Source organism: Thunnus thynnus, chromosome 19 (assembly GCF_963924715.1).
Source record: "Thunnus thynnus chromosome 19, fThuThy2.1, whole genome shotgun sequence".
Taxonomy (NCBI): domain Eukaryota; kingdom Metazoa; phylum Chordata; class Actinopteri; order Scombriformes; family Scombridae; genus Thunnus; species Thunnus thynnus.
The window spans coordinates 19,716,589-19,736,362 of record NC_089535.1 but is presented as its reverse complement, the minus strand read 5'-3'; the positions used below and the strand labels follow the sequence as shown (position 1 = coordinate 19,736,362).

The following is a 19,774-nucleotide window of genomic DNA, read 5'->3' as shown; positions in this document are numbered from 1 at the left end:
AGTCTGTGTCATATTTAAGAACAAGCTTGGTTTCTGTGCATTTCCTATGATTCCTATGATTAACTATGATTTGGGAACCAAAATTGAATTGACAGATCTTATTCATTGGGTCTTTCTTTGAAAATTAAATTTCAGATCAGCACGATCAGATAAATTATATGTTACTTGTCTTCAACTAGAAACTGGAACAAGATATAAAATACATATGATGTTTGGCCATTTGTGACTAAGACAATTTAAAGTTCTGGTAAACTTACATTCACATGTCCCGTCAAGCAACAGCACTTTGGAGTTCGGACAAGTGCAGGTGAATCCGACAGGGTTTCCTTTAGTCAGTAGACAGAGGTGGCATCGAGTTTTGACACATGCAGATGTACCTGATGGATTACAACAAGACTTTTAAAAAAAATGTGAGTAGTTTCCATAGCTACAACTGTGACAATTAAGAAATACATACTTTTATTGACAAAGTATTAGTAAGACCTGTTTTCTGCAGTTTGTTATGTTAGACTTCATTTTAAAACTGATTTAATTTTTTTTTTTTTTTTTTTTAAACCACCATCTACATACAATACTCAACAAGGACATACGTTTTCTTAGGAATTTGGTATTACAACAAAAAACTGTGCACCATAAATACAAATATTAATAGAAATTCTAAGGGAGAAATAAAAAGCAGGCAGATTAGCATTAAATCTATTGTTCCAGTTACGAAGACACTGCATACCTTGAGGCTGCTGTAATTCATGATAAACTGTTAATATTGGCAGTGCTGCTTTCCAGATAAATTTCCTCTGGCTTGGTTGTTTCTGTGGAACCTGCCACAGTCCTTTATCATCCACCCAGTAGAATGAACTTTCAAACACAGCCAGACTCAGAGCTGGTCTTCTGTTGAACAGTCCTGTGAAGGAGTAACGGCCAGTCCCATCTAACTTCACCGTCTCTATGGACTGAATGAAATAAAATTCATGTTCACTGTATGGAGGATAAACAATTGATTTCCTAAAATCAGCAAGACTGACAACCAAACCAAGTGTTTAGGTTATGGCATAATGTTCACATCATGCCATTCTATGTGAATACAAATAGCTTTAGATGGTGAATGTGTACACTCATATGTATGTAGATTGTAGTTAAGTGGTAATAATATTTCTCAGAAACAAAGCTGCACGGGTAGAATTTTTAGTCAACTTCAAGTCATTAAAAATGTAATAGACAATCAAGCCAACTGAGTGTATTGAATCCTCCACCTTATTTATTCATGACCATAACAGTAACTGAAGAAACGCCAGAAGCAGGATTTTTTATTATTATTTTTTTTTAAATATTGCGGCCATTGAGTCCAAGACTCCAAAAGCCCCTAACACAAATAAAAGTTTGACCAAACACAAAAACTGTTCACTGCAAAATGTGTTATTTGGATTTCTAATATTTTATTTATTAAATTTACTGTTCTCTCAGTACATTATGTTTCCTAACAAAAAAGTTAAATTCTTGTTGGGAAATAAAATTCCACAAAAGCGGGAAATAAAATTCTGGTGGGGAAATACTGAATCATTCTTCTCTTCTGTCTTTTGTTGGCCTACAAGTATTCAAATTTTAATATATATGGGGTGTAAAAATACTGGAAACAGCCAATAAAATATTTGGCAAGGTTTTCATCATAGAATGATAGATATTAATACCTTCACTGAAACCCCCAAAATCCTTGAAATAATACTGAAGACAGGAGACCCCGCAATGAGGCAGGTTATATAGATAGATTATGATTATGTATATAGATAGTGATTGCCGAAGATGACTACTGTGGCAAGTTTTAAGTTTGGAAAATTTGTAAGGTTAACTTTCTAGCACTATACAGTAGCTTGATTGCTTCTCAGTATAGCAGTGCACAACTTCATATTAGCTTTAGTGTCAACTTTACAGTATGCTTCATTTAACCTCAGAAATCAATTTTTTGTTCTTTTTTGGCTACTATTAGTTTTTACTGAACCCTGCATTGTGTAACTGCAGCTAATCTGAAATAGTTGCATTGTCATTATTGACAGTGACATTATTGTCTATTCACATTTCTGATTAACCTTCAAACTTTTCCAGTCAGCAAATAAAACTTCTATATATTGATTGTGCATTTCATTGTCAGTTTAATAGCAACGTTTTGTTTTGTTTTGTTTTTTTTAACCAAAAAAGGTATTTGTATCAAAAATGTATTTTGATAATGATTTTATTACAGGCCTTTTTCACTGAATACATTTTGACATGTCGCAGTGGGAAAAGCACAGGTGTGACGCATAAAATTAAAGATTGGCTGTATTCCATTCAGCTGCTTCAGTTTCACGGTCCTCATAGTGTGCATGCTGGCTTACTGCTCATCGTTAATGTTATTAGTAACACTTGTGCTTTTCCTACCATGACAAGTCAAAATATCTGCTGTAAAAATATTGAAATTCAACATTATAATGCATGTCACTCATATACAGTGTGTTTGATGTACTCTGTGTCAACTTCTGCTGCCTCTGTTTCTGTCCTTAATTCACCTTCTTGAAGTCACTGATCCAGTACAGCCTCCTGGCAGCCACGTCAGCAGTGAGGCCGTGGGCAGACTGAGCAGTGAGCACCGTCACAGAGCTTCTTTCTGACCCATCCATCCACGACTTCTCTATAGTCACCCTGTCTCCAGGGCCTGCATTGACCCAGAACATCAAACTGAAAGGCAGAGACCAGACATTTTAAATAAGTACCACCTGATGCATCATCATCTCTTTTGGTGCATTCATATGTGCAGATTACATAACATTAAACAGCTCATTTTAATACCACTGCAAAAGTAACACATTTTTCCAAGTTCAAAAGACTAAGTGTGCATTTCTTTTCCATAGAAATGTAAATTTTTCAAATATTAGATTTAAATCTTCTGTAGCAGACTAACAGAAATCAAAGCCGAGCATACCTCTCCACAGGTACAAGTACCAACTCTGATGGGCTTATGTTTTTGCTCAGTAGAGTAGTGTAACTTTTCCCATCATCTCCCTGTATGTAGATTGACTCTGTCCTCTGATTGGTCCAGAACAGGTTTCCATTCAGCCAATCACAAGCTAAACCTTTGATTCCAGGCTCTCCTATTTGAAGATTAGGAGGAAAAAGTTGCAGCTGAAAATTCATCCTTGACCTTGGAAACTGTAGCTGATAGTGTAGTCAGTAATGAACAAAGATTTATGTTCATTTATGTTTCATGTACAATATATCAAGTAAAGATATAAAAGACAATGAGGCTGCACCGTAGCCAAAATTACACCATCCTTCAGTTACAGATTAGGTTTTTAGCATTTGTGTGGGAGATCTCAGGCTGCTTCAGTTACCTCATACATAAAACCAGTCACAATTATGTCTCAATAATACCTTAAAAATAATTATAAAGACCATTGTCTTTGGTTAACCAACCAGTATAGATCTTCCAGCTCTGCCGTCCGTCACTTTTGTAAATGCTGCCATGGCCATCGGCCCAGTAGTACCAGCCTCGGGCGATGTCAAACGTCAAGGCCACTGGGTCAAACAGTGGCATCTGAACAATTTCAAACTGTTGAGACTTCACGTTCAACAGCCCGATAGATTTCCTCTGCACTGTCAGCAGTCTGGTAGCGTTACCTGGATACAATTATAAATTCACAAAGAAGGCTACAGTTTGTGTAAATATTTGGGAAACATATTACATTTTTGCAGCAATGGTCAAGAGAATAACTGAGATTGGAGTAAATTTGACTTCCTCTATCATTGCCATTATGAATGACCTCACAAATCATTCCAATAAAAATGCATAAAGTAGACAACTGTAGAAAGTTACAAAGGTAAAACATTAAATTCAAAATCAATGACTTTGCGCATTTCATTTAATATTTGTGAATTTTATTATCATCATTTCATTACCAAGATCACATGTGACAACTACTATTTTGATGTAAACTGCTTGATCTTTGATCTTATTGAACTTCTCTTTCTTGCTTTTGTCATCAGCTCAGCCACATCAAAGTAGGTCATTAACATGTCAATTATCTTTTGTCCAAATTCATTTCATGATGTTTCCTGATGCGTTTGATCTTCTGAGGCAATGAAACTAAATCCACAGTAAGTTCACATTGTACAATTAAGCTGATGACTGGCCCACCAACACTCGCCAGCATTAAATATGTACTAGCATGTTGGTCAATATGTAAAAAAAAAAAAAAAAAAAAAAAAAACTTCTTGTTTCTTAGTACTTAGTGTTTCCCTGAGTCAAGATGAGGTAAGTGGGTAACAGAAGGGCCATGATGATATACCTGTTGGGAAATCCCTGTATCATTACCTGTAGCTAAACATGTGGACCTTCCATTCAGTTTGAAGCCGTCTCTGCAGTGACAATAGTAGGATCCAACAGTGTTAGTGCAGTGATGCATACATGGAGCAAAAGGAAGGGCACATTCATCTAAATCTGAGGAGAGAGAGAGAGTTTTAGCTTCAGAAGCATGAGCAGCACATCAAAAACAGATTGCCTAAAATTTGGAAATAGACAATCATATGGCTGCAAAAATGATCTACTGTCTACAGTCATACTGGCATCAATTGTCAGCATGTTTGTGATGTAACTCTTGCTGTAAAATCAATCACCCCTCAGTAAAAGTGAAAGTGAATAAAGTGTCATTATGCTTGCTCCACACACCTTCACAGACTGCTCCGTTTTGAGAGAGCTTATATCCAACAGGACAGTCACACAGAGCTCCCCAGGGTTCATCAACACACACGTGGCTACAGCCGCCGTTATCCATAGAGCAGATACGACCTGCAGGAGGAGCCATATGAAGCATCGACACACCTCAGCGTTACAGAAATTCATGCACAAGAAGCTTTTAACTGAGATTGATAAACATGAACTTAGAAGAAATATGTATGAAATATGTATGTAAAGCCTGATTTATGTTTCTGTGGTGATGTATCGGTTTGTGCCCACATTTTCCATCATTGTAATTCACTGAATCTGTCTCAAACTTACCGCAGGTTATGGGCTCATCGCTGCCATCAGAGCAGTGAATTTTCCCATCACACCTCTCTTCAGCTGACAGACACATCCCCTCAGGACATCGCATGCTGTCCTCACCACAGAGACCTGTATATATAAAAAAAAAAAAAAAAAGAAACAACAGTAAATCATGTCTTCCATCTTGTTTCTCTTATCTACACTGTTCAGGGTGATATTTTATGTTCTGCACCTTACAATGATGTACAGTTACTACTGTCAACAATTGCTTCACACAAATCCTGATTTACATATATACAAGGTTGCATTTTCATATTGGGCCCATAAATTAAAATAGTCATTGCACTGATACACTAGATTTACTAGTTTTATCACCAATACATCATCATGCAGTCAACATCAAAGTGAATATTCAATCTCCTGTGGACACAGCATTGAACCAGCCCATCTTTCTCACCACAGTCCTCTTCATCAGAGTTGTCCACACAGTCATTGTGTCCGTTGCAGCGCAGCTCTTTGGGGACACAGATGTGGTTTCGACAGGTCCAGTCAGACTCCAGACAGCCCTCTGCGGCTGGACAGCTCTCCTCATCAGAGCCCGTGGGACACTGGTTTTGTCCGTCACAGCGGGCCGATGCATTGACGCAGCCAACCGAGTCCACACATGGAAACTGACCAGGCGGACATTCAGGAGAGCCTGGGGGTGCTGGAGGGAATAAAACAAGACACCATGAAAGGAAATGCACATGATGAGAAAACTGAATTTACTGAATAACACAGGAAAGTTTTTTGTTTCAGTTTCTCTTTAGGTACAAAAGTTGCGCAACATAATTTTATTTGTTTTAAGAATATAACCCTCATATCGAGTGACCTGTGAACACAACCTAGCATTTGACCTACAGGGGGCTGATATATCCCATATGTAATCCATATTAAACCTGAAATTAACAGCATGAGATGTTCATGTTTAAATATCTGCAGTTACAGAGTTAGATGGCACCAAACAGATCATGATAACATGACTATGCTTAACATTTTGTAGCTCCACAATTAAACTATGTACTGAATGTTAATGTGGAGAAGTTTAAATATGTCTCAAAATCAACAGCTAACAGTTGTATTTATTGCAAAGCAGATTGTTTGGTAAAATGTTAAATTAATCTGTGATAATTGCTGCTGACTGTTTGCTGAGAATAAAGACAGAAAATAGAGCAATCTCAATTTTGGTTAATTTATCAGTATCAGGAATGTTTTTCTTGATGAAGAACAGGAAGTACACCTACCAGTGCAGTCCATCTCATCAGATCCATCCAGACAGTCTCCATCTCCATCACATCTCCAGATATCAGGGATGCAGTTTCCATCATCACACTGCCACTGGCCATGAGGGCATCCCAAAACCTGGCCTACAAACATACAGAGAGAGAGATACTGTAGGAATGCAAACTGAAGTAGTCCAAGTCACCGCCCAATTTGTTGTATTTGTCTAAAATGAGATATCCCTCTTTAGATCGAATAAGTTGATTTCTTCAGACAAGCTGAATTGCACTGACATTTCACCTGCTGGCAGGTTAAATCATTTATGGACGTTTAGACAATTTAGAGGCACAGGTACAAAACAAAAAAAAGGAAATGCAAAAGACCAGAAAAGGATACAAACACATCACTATTCATTATTTTGTTTGTGATTTGTTTGCATTGCTTGCTGTAAGCTAGAGCCACACAGTAACTTAAGTAACTTAATATTTCACAATAGTAGACAGACAGGTGATTGAATAAAGGTCAGAGCCAGATGTTTCAACAATTGTGGTCTCGTAAGACCAGATTTCTTGATTGTGGCTCAGATCTCTGACAGTGTTGGTTTAAAGTGGACAGGATTTTCAGAAAACTAAAAATTATGCTGAATTCAAGCATTTTTTTTTTTGGTCAATTTATTTTACCAAACATTTGACTGTGGGTCAACAAGTAATACCAATGTCTAGTGAAATACAATAGAAGCATAAGAAAAACCCTGATAAAGCATGGAGGTCTTGTTACATGTTTCAACTCATCACAAAAGCTCACAGTAAACATCAAAGGTAAGGACAAACAGAAGCACTGGTACCTGTGCTGTGCGCTGCAAAATAGCACAAGTCTGTCTTGATGTTAATCGTGTAAAATGATCTAGTCTAACTACTGCACTGACAGGACACAGGAATATTCATGAAGACAGGTTTAATTTAGGTTGATCATACTCCATGGAAGGTTAAAGTCACTCAATATTGGCTGACTGACTTGCACTGAATTTCCATTAAAGCTTGTAACCCTGCAGCCACAGAATCCAGGAGGAAGTGCCATGTTGCCTCGTTCATCTTTAGATCTAAACAAAATGTATTAACCAACCTGAATGGTATTTGAGTGAATATGAACATGTTTGAACATGAATACACATGAGTAGATTTGGATAAAGTCACACAAATGACTTAAAAATGTGGTTACCTCTGGAAATTTTTAGACCTGCCAGAAAAATCAAACAAATGAACTGGTGTAAGTCCATGTCGGCCCGCGCGCCTCATCGGGACAAACAGCCACAGCTGAGAGGAAATGTTTTAATCAGCCTCCACCGCTGCACGTGCGATTATAGACGGCTTCCGGTCAAATTAACGACAATAAAAGAATCATAAGGATGATTAAAAAAAAAAAAACATCATAATAATTTCTCCTTTTAAAAAAGAATCAAATACATGTATTTTATTTACCCTTGTTAAGTTTATTTAGACCTTAGGTGGCGTATTTGTCAATAAAATGTTTTTGTTGTTGATTGTATTTGACACACGCTGTGCACGTGCTGCGGATTGTGACAGAGCAAAGATAGAAAAGTGAAGACATGTGATTTGCCAAATCTTTCTCTGGTTTGTTTCAACTGTTGGTGATGTCGTCCACTTTATTCTCTCAGGCTTTATCTGAGGTGCAGCTCATGCGTCTCTCTCGGGCTGAGGCCGCGCGCATCTGGAGAAGTTGTGCGCTTTTACGCACGGAACGAATTGGTTATCCTTAAAGTATTGGTGCTGTTTCTTTCAAAAATAATCATGTCCAGAATTAAAAAATAAAAAGATAAAGTATATGACTAAGCAGCTCCTTCCTACGATATGTGATATGGTGGAAGTAAACTCAGGTTATGGATATATATTTCACTTTTGTTCCTTTTTGTTTTACAGCTGTATGTGAATGTAGTCACATGATTGGGGATCTCATTCAAACATTTTGAATTGTCTTTCTCATAAAGGGGATTCACTCCACTGCTATAGCAGCATTCATTGTTGCATTAGAGAATATTGTTGAAACATATGCAAATACACTTTTACTTTTAGGTACATTCCACATTGAAAATATATCGATTTAAAATATACAAACAATACCCATGACATCACAATCTGTAATGTTTTTACGTTTTATTAATTCACCATAAAGTGGTAAAATACTTAAAAATCTGACCGGTGAATCCATTCTTCTTTATAAGGTCGTATCTTTTAAACTTTGGTTAATATCACCCCAAACCACCAAAGTTGGACCAATTTATAGTTCAAAACCAAAGTTTGTTTGATGTTGTCACAATGAAGAACTTTCAAAGAACAAGACCAATTCAAAATCAATTACACATTTAAAAAAGACAAAAGAAAGTCATGCTCGTCAAAAAGAATCACAGCTTTGTAGTTTTGCCATCAGCTGCTTCTAACTTCTTTTGAGGTCAAGTGTGCAGTTTGTCTTATGAATGGGCACCAATTAGCTGGTGTTACTGACGTCATTAATGTCCCTTTCATGCTGCTGCCAATTATCATGACAGTGTTTAGACTTTGGTGGTGTTATTGTTTTATGAACTCTTCATTTCAAGGTGTCCAAAATTATTCATTCATACAACTAACATGAACATTTATTTGTAGAGTTAGTACCTATGCATAGGAATAAAACCATTACCATTGACTCCATAAACACATTACTGCCATTTCCTTAAAAAAAAAGTTCTTTTCATCAAGAAAGTAGTTAAAAATACATGTCCAGTTTATTGAATAATGAAAATAATGTAATTTTGCTTAATTTTATAATGTGGTATCATAGACTACTTATTTATTTAGGCTATTCTTTATTTATTATAGATAATTTATTTGATCTTTAGGCAAATTTAGGCATATTTATGATAACTTGTTATTTAGTTATTGAAATGTTCCAAATTTGTACCGTTCAATTAATTTTCTTAAACAGGAATTTTAAAATTGTTGTTATTTTTATATTCGTTTGGGTCAAACTTTGACACAGACAATTATCATATCAACTAATTTTGAAAACAAATATAGTGTCACCATTTATGTTGACTACTTATAATTATTGTATCATTCATATTAAATTAGCATTAACTGAGGATGCGTGATTAATAGATTGTCGTCATACCAGCAGTTTTGCAGATTTTATACTTTTAAAAACGGAACATTAAGAAATAGAAAAAAAGGCATTGTCAATAATTAAACATGAAGAGGGACGTGTGTCAAAGTGTCAAATATTGACCTTAACTTGCCCTCACTATATTATTTTCCTCGTTATGTGTCCTAACAGGCTCCACACAGGTAACGACCTGCGGTACAGAAAGTGATTCCTGATTAACTCCAGTGTCGCTTCCCAATAATTAATCACAGCGCAGTTGTGCAGCTCGTAATCTCCTTAACTAATATTATTGTCATGGCTTCTTATCAAAGGGATCTCTAATATACAAAACAACAACAATCAGAGTAGTGGGCTTTTACAGTTTTCACACCTCAGCCACTACAAAGACCAATTGGTTTCGATACATAATGACCTTGTCACATTTGAGTCTTTGAGCGCTCTCGTGGATCACACACGCCCTCTAGCCATATGGGGCTTGACAGATCTCTTCAAAGGACGTCAGAGGAGAGGGGTTTGATTATAAATGCCAGTCTCAGCATCTCACCTGGAGCATTTGGAATCTACCTGTGGAAGCGACAACACCAACACACTTGGGAATAATGAAGGGACTAGCAGTGGATTTCTCTTTTGCGCTTCTTCTCCTGGTGGATTTGGTTCTGGCTCTCGCCGCGCAGCCCTTCCCTGGCATGCACCCTGACGCACTGCTCCGTGGGATGAACGGCGGCTCCAGACGCACCGTGCAGCGGCAAAAGACCAGCAGGCTGCCCCTCTACATGATGCAGCTCTACCGGACCATGCTGTCCGAGGACCGGGCCCGGACTCCGGCTGACACCGTGAGCCACACCGAGGACAACCCCGGCCTGCATGACTCCGACTCTGTCATCAGCCTTGTCGCTAAAAGTAAGTATTTAACATTAAGAAAAAAAATACAGTTATGGCGTTATGGAGTGGCTGTGCGTAACAGTTTATGTAATGACATGCAGTGCACATGTTATTCAGTTTTTAAAGAGATTCTACACCTGAAATGTCATTATGAAAACTTTCTAGAAAATACTTACACGTTTAATGCCATAGTAAGTCCCTTTAACAACCTGTACACCATTATATACCAACACCAGAATGTGGATGTGTTGATTTATTTTACCTTAATTTAATCATTTGTCCAATCAAGGTTTGCTTGATTAATGTATTTTAGCAGTTATGCAACTCCCTATTGGGGAAAAAAAGCTGTTAGGTTTTATGGTCATCATGTGTTTGCAGATACACAAGAGACTGGTCTTTGCAAGCATAAACTCAGAATGACAAATGTGTCAGCAATTAAGCGCATAAACAGTTCAGTTAGCCTTTACACTTCTCTAACACAAGTCTCTCTTATTTCTTTCAGATTGCCAGCAGATCGGCAAGAGGTGGTCCGTCACCTTTGACATGTCCTCCATGTCTGCAAGCGACAATGTCCAACTGGCTGAACTTCGCATCCGCCTGCCTGCTTTCACCGAGTCCTCCAGAGCCTCAGTGGACATCTACCACTCCCACAGAGACCAGTGCTCCGGCATACACTGCTCAAGAAACAGGTTGTTCCTGGGCCGCTTGAGAGCTCCTCCTAGTTCCATGGTCTCTCCCTCCTCCTGGAAGGTGTTCAACATGACAGAGATACTCCGTCACTGGCTGCAGCAAGAACACGCCACACAGAGGCCAGAAGAGGTTGATCCTGAGGTGAGGGATGATGAGGAGGAGGAGGAGAAGCAGCAGGAGGGAGTCCAACATCCTACAGCTGACCGGGTCATGATGGTGGTCTTCTCCAGGCAGAACCCTAACAGCCAGCGAATGCCGACTCTCATCCGCACAGCGGAGCACTCCAAGTATGTCAGCCTGGACAGAGAGCGAGTGACGGCTGGCTCTGGCTCAAGGTTGAGGAGCCACAGAACCAAGAGGCACCACCACAACCAACAGCAGAGCCAGAGAGTGGCAGGAGCTGCTCCAGCCAGCAAGCCCACAGAGGAGGAGAAGGGTCCTCTGTGCAGGAAGGTGGACATGTGGGTTGACTTTGAGAAGATCGGCTGGAGCGAGTGGATCGTCTATCCCAAAAGGTACAACGCCTATCGCTGTGAGGGGAGCTGTCCTACACCAGTAGACGAGACCCTCACCCCGACCAACCATGCATACATGCAGGTAAGACTGAATTTAGTCACCAAGATAAACTCCTTAACTTTTCTTGTACAGTATTTTCTGCAACAATATAAACCGTTATGTCCTATTTGAACAGATTTGTTCTAATCAGTCATTTTCTCCTTCTCTCTCCAGAGCCTACTGAAACTTCACCACCCACACAAGGTGCCATGTCTGTCCTGTGTGCCCACACGCCTGGCGCCACTTTCCATGTTGTACTTTGAGAATGGGAAGATGGTCATGAGGCATCACCAGAACATGGTTGTGGAGGAGTGCGGCTGTCACTGAGCAAAAGCTAAAAATCTGTTGTTTAAAGATCCAAGAAACTGTTGCAAATTGGCACAGAAGAATCTTACAACTGCAGAACTGAGCTGCTCCGAGGCATAAAGTGGATGGATGTCCACAGGCACTTTACAGAGACACTGGGACAGAGGCTGTTGCTGTGATGCAGGACCAGAAAGAGGGGAACTCCTGTATATGATGGACATTGCTCTCTAAATTATGGATTTTAAAAATTAAGTTATAAATTGTTGGTACTTTTTGCAGGAGATTAGGTGATCCAAGTTGTGCCTTAGATAAATAACACTATGCAAGATTGCAAGTATATTCAAGGTAAGAAGGACTGAATATAAAAAAAACAATATCTAGACAAAAGCACAACATGGTCACAGACTGAAGCACTATAAAACATTTTAAAAACAGTTGTACATGAAAGGTATTAATGTACAAACTTCTTTTTCATGCTTGAAGGGTAAAATTTTTAATGCCGTTGAAATGACAGATGCTAATGTCAGAATGGTGTAAGCGCTTTGACTTTATTGAGATGTCTGGGTCACATTGACCCAATTGTATGTTACCTATGTACAGTAAAACAATAAATTATTTCTCATCTTGAACAAAGTCTCCAATTGTTTGTATTACAGTGTTTTTGCATGATAAAACTCAACATTTGACTTGAGATACTAACTTACTTACCACAAGATTAAACTACAAGATCGTATGCCTCCACCAACCAGTCAAGTGGTAGTTTAACATCCATGTCTGTCCAGACTCATAATATTTGTGATGAAGACTTTGAAGGAATTTAATAAAAGGTATTAAGTGTATTTTCCTTGTATGTGTTCACATGCTTGGATAATAAAGCTGATTCTGATAGAGCATAAAGCTGTAGCCATGACAGTAGATGACGCTTCAGATATAGATGTTGCTGCAAAGAAGCTACAAATACAAAAAAACATTGATGCGTCACACAAATCTTCAACCCAACAGCACAAAATATCTAAACAATCCCCACAGTTTCAAGGTGGACACCAAGATTAGTGTCACAAATTCACTATCCAACCAAATGTGAAATATGGTCACAATCTCTCCTTCTGTTCCTGAGTTATGGTGTTGAATAATGACCAGAAAAGTGTTTTTGCAGAACATTATGATGTCACAGTGAAGTTGACCTTTGACCTTTTGGATATAAAATGTCATCACTTCATTATTTCATCCTATTAGACATTTGTGTGAAACTGTGTCATAATTACCTCTTGAGTTACAGCCAAAAACGTGTTTTGTGAGGTCACAGTGACCTTTGACCTTTGACCACTGGAATCTAATCAGTTCTAAAAGTTATAATCAGTGGACGTTCGTGCAAAATTTGAGGAAATTCCCTCCAGATGTTCCTGAGATATCGCAGTCACGAGAATGTGACAGAGGGACAACCCAAAAAACATCCGGCCTCTCCGGCCACGGCGGTCACCATGGCAGAGGTATGAAAAAACAAAACTGTGATCGCAATGATAAGTTAATGCCATTACTTCAGATATAATTATGTAACATGAATGACAGTCAGCTGAGTGAGCTGCTATGTGGAGAACGACAAACACAAACTGAGTAGGTGAAGGAGAATATAAAATAGAAACATAACCATCTTCTTTAGTTTAATTATTTGATAGTATTTCTAATTAACTGTACTTTATACAATGCAGATCTACAATTTCAATATTTCACTTGAGTATTTCAAAAACACATTTTCAAAGTCATCAAATGAGTCAAATCACATAAAATATTTATGGTTTAATTTCAACAATGCTTTGACTTACTTGTCAAATATGTCACAGATCATACAAAGTGCCCATCAAAGCAAACGACAATTGTATGCATCGGTTATTGTTTTATAAGAGTACAACATTTTCACATAGTAATCATTACAAAAAATACAGTCTTTTTTTCAGAACTCTAAGACTAGACTTCGCATTTCAACTGATCCTTTTTTTTTTTTTTTTTTTTTAAAGTTTTTATACATTTTTTTCTCAACAGTAAACAAAAACAATGAAAATGTTCGGAATTACTTTCATCCTTATGGCCGACTCTTCAAATGTCCATTTCAAACTGAGACTCTTCTCCTAGAAAAGGAAAAGATAGTGCATTTGATTAGAGGGAAATCCACCGTTACAAAAACACGGAAAGGACTGCAGCTCATTTCCTGCTTTACATTTTAAACATACAGATAATATTTACCTGTGCTCCCCTGTTTATGCAGGCTGTGCTTGTTGTTATTGTTGGCTGTCTTTTCCGGCTGGTTTGTGTCGCTGGAGGAGTCGGGTTTAAGCGGCCTGGTGACTCCGGGGATGTCAGGCATGTTGGGAGGCGTACGAGCCAGAGGAGACGTCCGACACTGCAGGAGGAACTTCCTGTCGTAGATGATTCTGGTGCCTGCAGGCAGTAAAGGAAACTTGAATTCAGCGGGATTCAGATGTCACATAAACATGAAAACAAAAAGTAAACATTTGTTAGACTTTTCATTTTTTATATTGTCATGTATTAGAGCAACATATGGTCTGATTAAAGCCTTTTTAATTGTTTCTCAATATTTTGCCATCAAGCTGATGTTATACAGCATAGCGAAATTTCAGGTGATCAATATTGGACAGCAGGTGTATTCAAGTTGTACGTTGATGTTTGCGGAAAAGTTGACACAAATACCCAATGTTTTGCTTCGGCTTCTTTACTACAGCAGCTAATTTAAGTGTAATATTAAAGGAATAGTTTCAATATAGGAGTACAGCCAGAAGCTGATTAGCTTAGCTTAGCATATAGACTAGAAACAGTCCAAAGGTCATATCATTAAAACAAAAAAAATTAACTTATTAAAACTAATTGACATGTAATATCTTGTTTGTTTAATCTGTACAAAAAACAAAGTTTAAAAATGAGGGCACAGTCACTGGCCAGGCAACCAGCCTCCACAAAGTTAGCATGTATGGTCAAGATGATAATAAACTCATGAATTCATGAACTTTTAGAGGTGCTGGTGGGCTGATTTTGTTACCTTTGCACAGAGCCAGGGTAGCTGTTTCCCCCTGTTTCATTTCATTACGCTAAGCTAAGCTAACTGTCTGCTGTCTGTAGCTTCATATTTAGCGCACATATTATAAGAGTGGTATCGATCTTCTCATCTAACTCACAGCAAGACAGTGAATAAGCATTTTTTGACCATTTGAAAAAGCACACTTTCAAAAAAAAATCCATCATTTTACCTTCATCTTTAATACTTGTTCAACATTTGTTCAACATATATTTTTTATTTGTGACAAAAATAAAATCAATTTCACAAGCTAACCTTGTGATTAAATACTTGTGACCAGTTGAAAAAGATGAATTAACAATATAAAATAAAATAGATTAATAAAAATAAATGTATTAACCACCTCAACAGTGCAGAGACCTACTTCTTATCTGTCACGGGTTTTCTGAGTGTGACTTGTGTGTGGCATATCAGTGACGTTGACACACTTTCGGTGACCCGACTGTGTTTTATCTGTGTAAATCTGTCCCACCTGCTAATGTTACAGAATGTCACAGTATCGGTTATAACAAACGTGCTCTCAGCGTCGACTTTCTCACAACTGCGGAGGGCAAACATTTTCTTTTTCATCTTTATCACCATCCTGGAAATTTTCCAAGGTCTCGAGCTCAGCGATGTTTGAGTAGAATGTCGAATAAGTGGGTCAAACGACTCAATGTGTTGACTGACTTTGTAGAACCATGGGGTTGTTCTGGGTGTTGATGAGCATTTCTGATGCCAAATTTAATGTTTTGTTTGTTTCATTGTGTATATCAATATACATCTTTTGTAATTTTGTTTTCTGCATAAAACTTAAGTAGTAGTGGGTGTGAATTTTTTAAAATATTTTTTAGCTGTTGTATCCACAGGAAAATGAGCTTAAGTTGTAATACGACTTGATTATTAGCTCACTTTCTCCATCTTAAATATAACCAGTGTGACCGAGTGTCGGCCTCATCTAGTAAACATGTTGTCATCCCTAGTAATACACCTATAAATAGGATATGACTGACCACGGGCCTATATTTGACCATACAGTCGTAGATTGTGTGAATAATCTACTGTATCTGCATGCTAAACTTCTCTGGACACTATACTGAATTTGTAAATTTGATATTCATAACTGATTGGTTCCAAAACTAATTAATGTTAATCTAAGTGAAACTGTCCACAACAAGTACAGAGTCTCTGGTTCTGTAATGAAGAGAAGGAAGTAAACAAACAAAACACACATTATAGTGAGATGAAAATCATTATGATTTTGCATTAATTTAACTTTCTACCATGTTTGTACATTAAAGCTTCATTAGGACACTGATTGTTTGGAACTGCAATCATTCCACTGATCTGTTTCTCAAAGACAATCAGATAGTGACATGCTTCAGATTTGTGTTTCTTTAAAGAATTACATGCATGGAAGGGCTGTGCAATGTACAGACTGCAGGCTTTGGGTGTTGCAATAAGTTCCCTTTAACATTGTTCACTAGTAGCCTTCATGGAGCACCAGAGCTGTCAATCATTAACAGGACTGCAGACGAGACCTATAGCTTGGCTATCACAAAGAGGGCCATTTAAGGCTACCACAACTGACAACAACTGTTGATTTTGTGTCAGTTTTAGTAACACAAAACCCCCCAAAATCAAGTTATAATCTTTTCATTTCCAACCCATCCACCTACATTTATGGTCTTAGAGATAGGAACAGAAAATTGTGCAATGGGTGGTCCAGCAGGGTGTGATGTCAGTGGAATATTAGACTATTTTATGGCTTTATGGCAGATAATTACTTATATCAACTACACAGCTGGTCTCCATGGTAATCTAGAAAATCCCATCTTCTAATTTTCCCTTTAAATCTTCTAATTCTCATATTAAAGACGTTTATCTTGTTGTCAAATTCCTGATGATATTAAAATTTTTTTAATATAATTATATTTTTCCTCCCACTGACATCATTACCTCCTGGCGTGGTGCTGAACAGCGTCCCCCCGGGAGTGGTGGAGTAGTCCTGGGGCATATGGGCAGCATCGTGAATAGTGACCCGTCTCACGGCGGGGATATCCCGGCTCCTGGTGGTCTGTCCTCCGGCTGACATCTCTCACAGCACTGGGTCGACTGTCTTGTGCTTGTTGTGTCACCTGCAGTGCCGAGGACTCCTTCTAGCTACAGTCCGCCCGTTAGAAAGTTACCTTGTGCCTCCACGTGGTCTGCACGATTCCAAAACAACCCAAAGACTTCCTCCAAAACAACACGTGGGACAGAGAGCTGTGATTGGCTGCAAACAGGGGGCGTCACAAACAGCGGAAGTTGTAGTTTTTTCTGATCTGCAGGTTGCTCTGTCAGACACAGACTTCAACTCTTGAAAATACATAAAGAATCAAACCGAAAAATTGATTATTTAATGTAAAATATAATTGTGTAATTAGTTATATAATTACTAACAAATTATCAATTTTAGAAGGCTCCATTTAATTATTATGTGGATAGTGGAAAACATATTTTCCTGTACCTTCCTAGAGAGGAACTGACATATGACAGTACATTTATATAGGAAGCTTTTATGGAAAAAAGACTATGTAATATTTTCTGTACTAATTAAAAGCAAAGTACTGTACTCAGTTTCCAAATTTCCAGTTGATGGCTACTGTGACCTTGAGATTTTTAGTCAGTACACCGGACACAAGTACACAATTCAAAATGCAGAATAGTTTCCAATAATACATAAATATAAAATGAATATTCACTTTAAATAGAGCAGTTCTTTAAAGGAAATTCTGGAAATCTGCTTGTATACTCAACTACAGCTGAAACGAGCGGTCAATCCACAGAAAAATGACTCATTTGATAATTGATTCATCGTTTAAGTCATTTTCCCAACAGGCTCTAGTTCCAGCTTCTCAATTATTTTCTGCTATTCTTTGTAAAATTTGAGTGAATTGAATATCTTTCAGTTTTGGACTCTAGATGATAGTTACACACAAAAAAATGGTGGTTCTTCAGTGGTTCTTCAGCAGTTCTTTGGGGTGGTTGAGGTGCTATATAGCACTGCTGATATACAAAGAACTTGTTAAGCCCCTGCATGGTTCTTTAGAGGTTCTTCAGCTTAGTTTAGTTTAGTTGTGGAAAGGATAAAAAAATACATTAAAATACAGAGTATTTCCTGAGGATAACACATTAAAGCAGTGGTTGTCAACCTTTTTCCCTCCAAAGCCCCTGTCTAAGGAGATATCCCCACCGAGGTCCCCTTGTGAGCCTTGACCTTCCTTGTTGAGCACTGCATTCAAGTATTAACTACTTATTTCTAATGTGGCCTTCAATGTCACATTCAGGACATAGGGACAAATCCATACAGCATAAAAATATTATATAATTCATCATCAAAAGTGTTCTTACTGAGGAAAGTGAGTGTATTCTCCGGACTCCTGACAAATACCATAGACATTTACAAATGCCAGATGGTAGATCTTTGTATGGTGTTACTGGACGCTGCCCTTTTGATACCCCACCCCCCCCTACAGGAAAATCGGATGACTTTTTGATTTTACCCATTTTTTGAGTAACATCTCCCCCTTACTCATTTTACCCATTTTTCAACTAACACTCAATCTTCCTAATTTTACCCATTTCTCTGTCACCACCCACCCCATATTCATTTTATCAAGGTTTCGGGAAAATCAGACGCCCTTTTAATTTTAGCCATTTTTCGAGTAACACCCCCCCCCCCCACTTACTCACTTTTTCCCATTTTTCCTGTTTTTCGACTAACACCCAATCTTACTAATTTTACCCATGTCTCAATTAACAACAACCCCATTTTGATGGCCAAAGAGCAAAACCTCCTATCAGAAAAATGCACTGTTTTAAGAAAACTAAAAAAAACTCGTTTTCTTCTAGAATGCTATTTGTTAAGGATACTCAATACATAATATATTATGTGTTAACAATACCAACTAGGTATTAGTGTCTCGCAAAGTGCAGATTGGAGGTTTTCCCCCACTGTTCCTGGATCATTTTGCAAATAGGAGCTTTTGCACTCGGTGCCAGTTGGAAGAGGTTCTACAAATTGATGCTCTAATTTAAGTTAATAATTAAAATTAAATTAAAAATAAAATCAAGATTGTTTTCAGGTAAAGAGATGGGCCAGTGTAGTAAATGTAATAGTTACTACATTGTAGTATACCAGGGTCAGAATTCAGCTCAGTCTGGTGCTGATGCAGATAGGTTTTGTGACTCAACATGTTCGCAGCGAACTTGATAGGACGTTTTCTTCAGGTGACTTTTCTGTCACAACGAAGAGCGGGATTATCTTGCAGACAGACTGAATATGATGAGCCTTCTTTGTTCTCATCATCCAAAGTGAAATCCGCCCATCAGAAAATTCTGCAGATAGGAGGTTTTGCGCTTTGGCCATTGACATGGTACCTCTAATGGTTCTTCGTAGCACCATCTGACAAAGGTGCTATACAGCACCAAAAAATGTTCCCCTATGATTATGAGACATAGAACTACTTTTGGGTACTATTTAGCACCATTTTTGTTGAAGCAACATAGTGCTATATGGCACCGCTAATGATTATATGTAGCACCATTTGGCAAAAGTGCTATATAGCACCTTTAAAGACAGGAGTTATATAGCATCAAAAACAGTTCTCCTATGATTAAGAGCCAAAGAACCACTTTTAGTGCTATTCAGCACCATTTTTTTAGTGTGTACCAGCATTTTTCACCCTTTTTAGTAACATTTGAAGTCCCCCTATTTAGCATTCATAAGCAGCATACAAACATTTAATGGCATATAACACTATAATGTAGTTACAAGCAGACATAAGAACATTTTAAGTGTTCATTAA

The 19,774-nt window shown here is 37.9% G+C and overlaps 3 protein-coding genes across 5 annotated transcripts in view; 1 reads left to right on the top strand and 2 right to left on the bottom strand.

The window, feature by feature from the left end:
* The window catches only part of LOC137170906 (low-density lipoprotein receptor-related protein 2-like), a 30,440-nt gene extending 22,827 nt beyond the window's left edge, over positions 1-7,613 (bottom strand). For all 3 annotated transcript variants that reach the window (XM_067574539.1, XM_067574540.1, XM_067574541.1), the window contains exons 1-11: positions 7,487-7,613; positions 6,292-6,414; positions 5,466-5,714; positions 5,024-5,137; positions 4,694-4,813; positions 4,340-4,465; positions 3,442-3,645; positions 2,951-3,119; positions 2,538-2,706; positions 728-950; positions 258-377 (exon numbers count right to left, since the gene is read on the bottom strand). In XM_067574539.1, the coding sequence (XP_067430640.1) occupies positions 258-377; positions 728-950; positions 2,538-2,706; positions 2,951-3,119; positions 3,442-3,645; positions 4,340-4,465; positions 4,694-4,813; positions 5,024-5,137; positions 5,466-5,714; positions 6,292-6,414; positions 7,487-7,544 (1,675 nt within the window). In that variant the 5' untranslated portion in view covers positions 7,545-7,613. The remainder of the gene's footprint in view (positions 1-257; positions 378-727; positions 951-2,537; positions 2,707-2,950; positions 3,120-3,441; positions 3,646-4,339; positions 4,466-4,693; positions 4,814-5,023; positions 5,138-5,465; positions 5,715-6,291; positions 6,415-7,486) is intronic.
* A 2,310-nt stretch (positions 7,614-9,923) lies between these two features.
* LOC137170287 (nodal homolog 2-A-like) lies at positions 9,924-12,554 on the top strand. The gene is made up of 3 exons (XM_067573526.1): positions 9,924-10,324; positions 10,809-11,593; positions 11,726-12,554. Exons 1-3 carry the CDS (start codon positions 10,024-10,026, stop codon positions 11,876-11,878), a joined length of 1,239 nt encoding a protein of 412 aa, XP_067429627.1. The 5' UTR covers positions 9,924-10,023; the 3' UTR covers positions 11,879-12,554.
* Positions 12,555-13,639: 1,085 nt separating this feature from the next.
* On the bottom strand, positions 13,640-17,166 carry LOC137170286 (eukaryotic translation initiation factor 4E-binding protein 2-like). The gene is made up of 3 exons (XM_067573525.1): positions 16,884-17,166; positions 14,099-14,293; positions 13,640-13,983 (listed from the first exon to the last, which is right to left on the bottom strand). Exons 1-3 carry the CDS (start codon positions 17,017-17,019, stop codon positions 13,952-13,954), a joined length of 363 nt encoding a protein of 120 aa, XP_067429626.1. The 5' UTR covers positions 17,020-17,166; the 3' UTR covers positions 13,640-13,951.
* Positions 17,167-19,774: the final 2,608 nt, after the last annotated feature.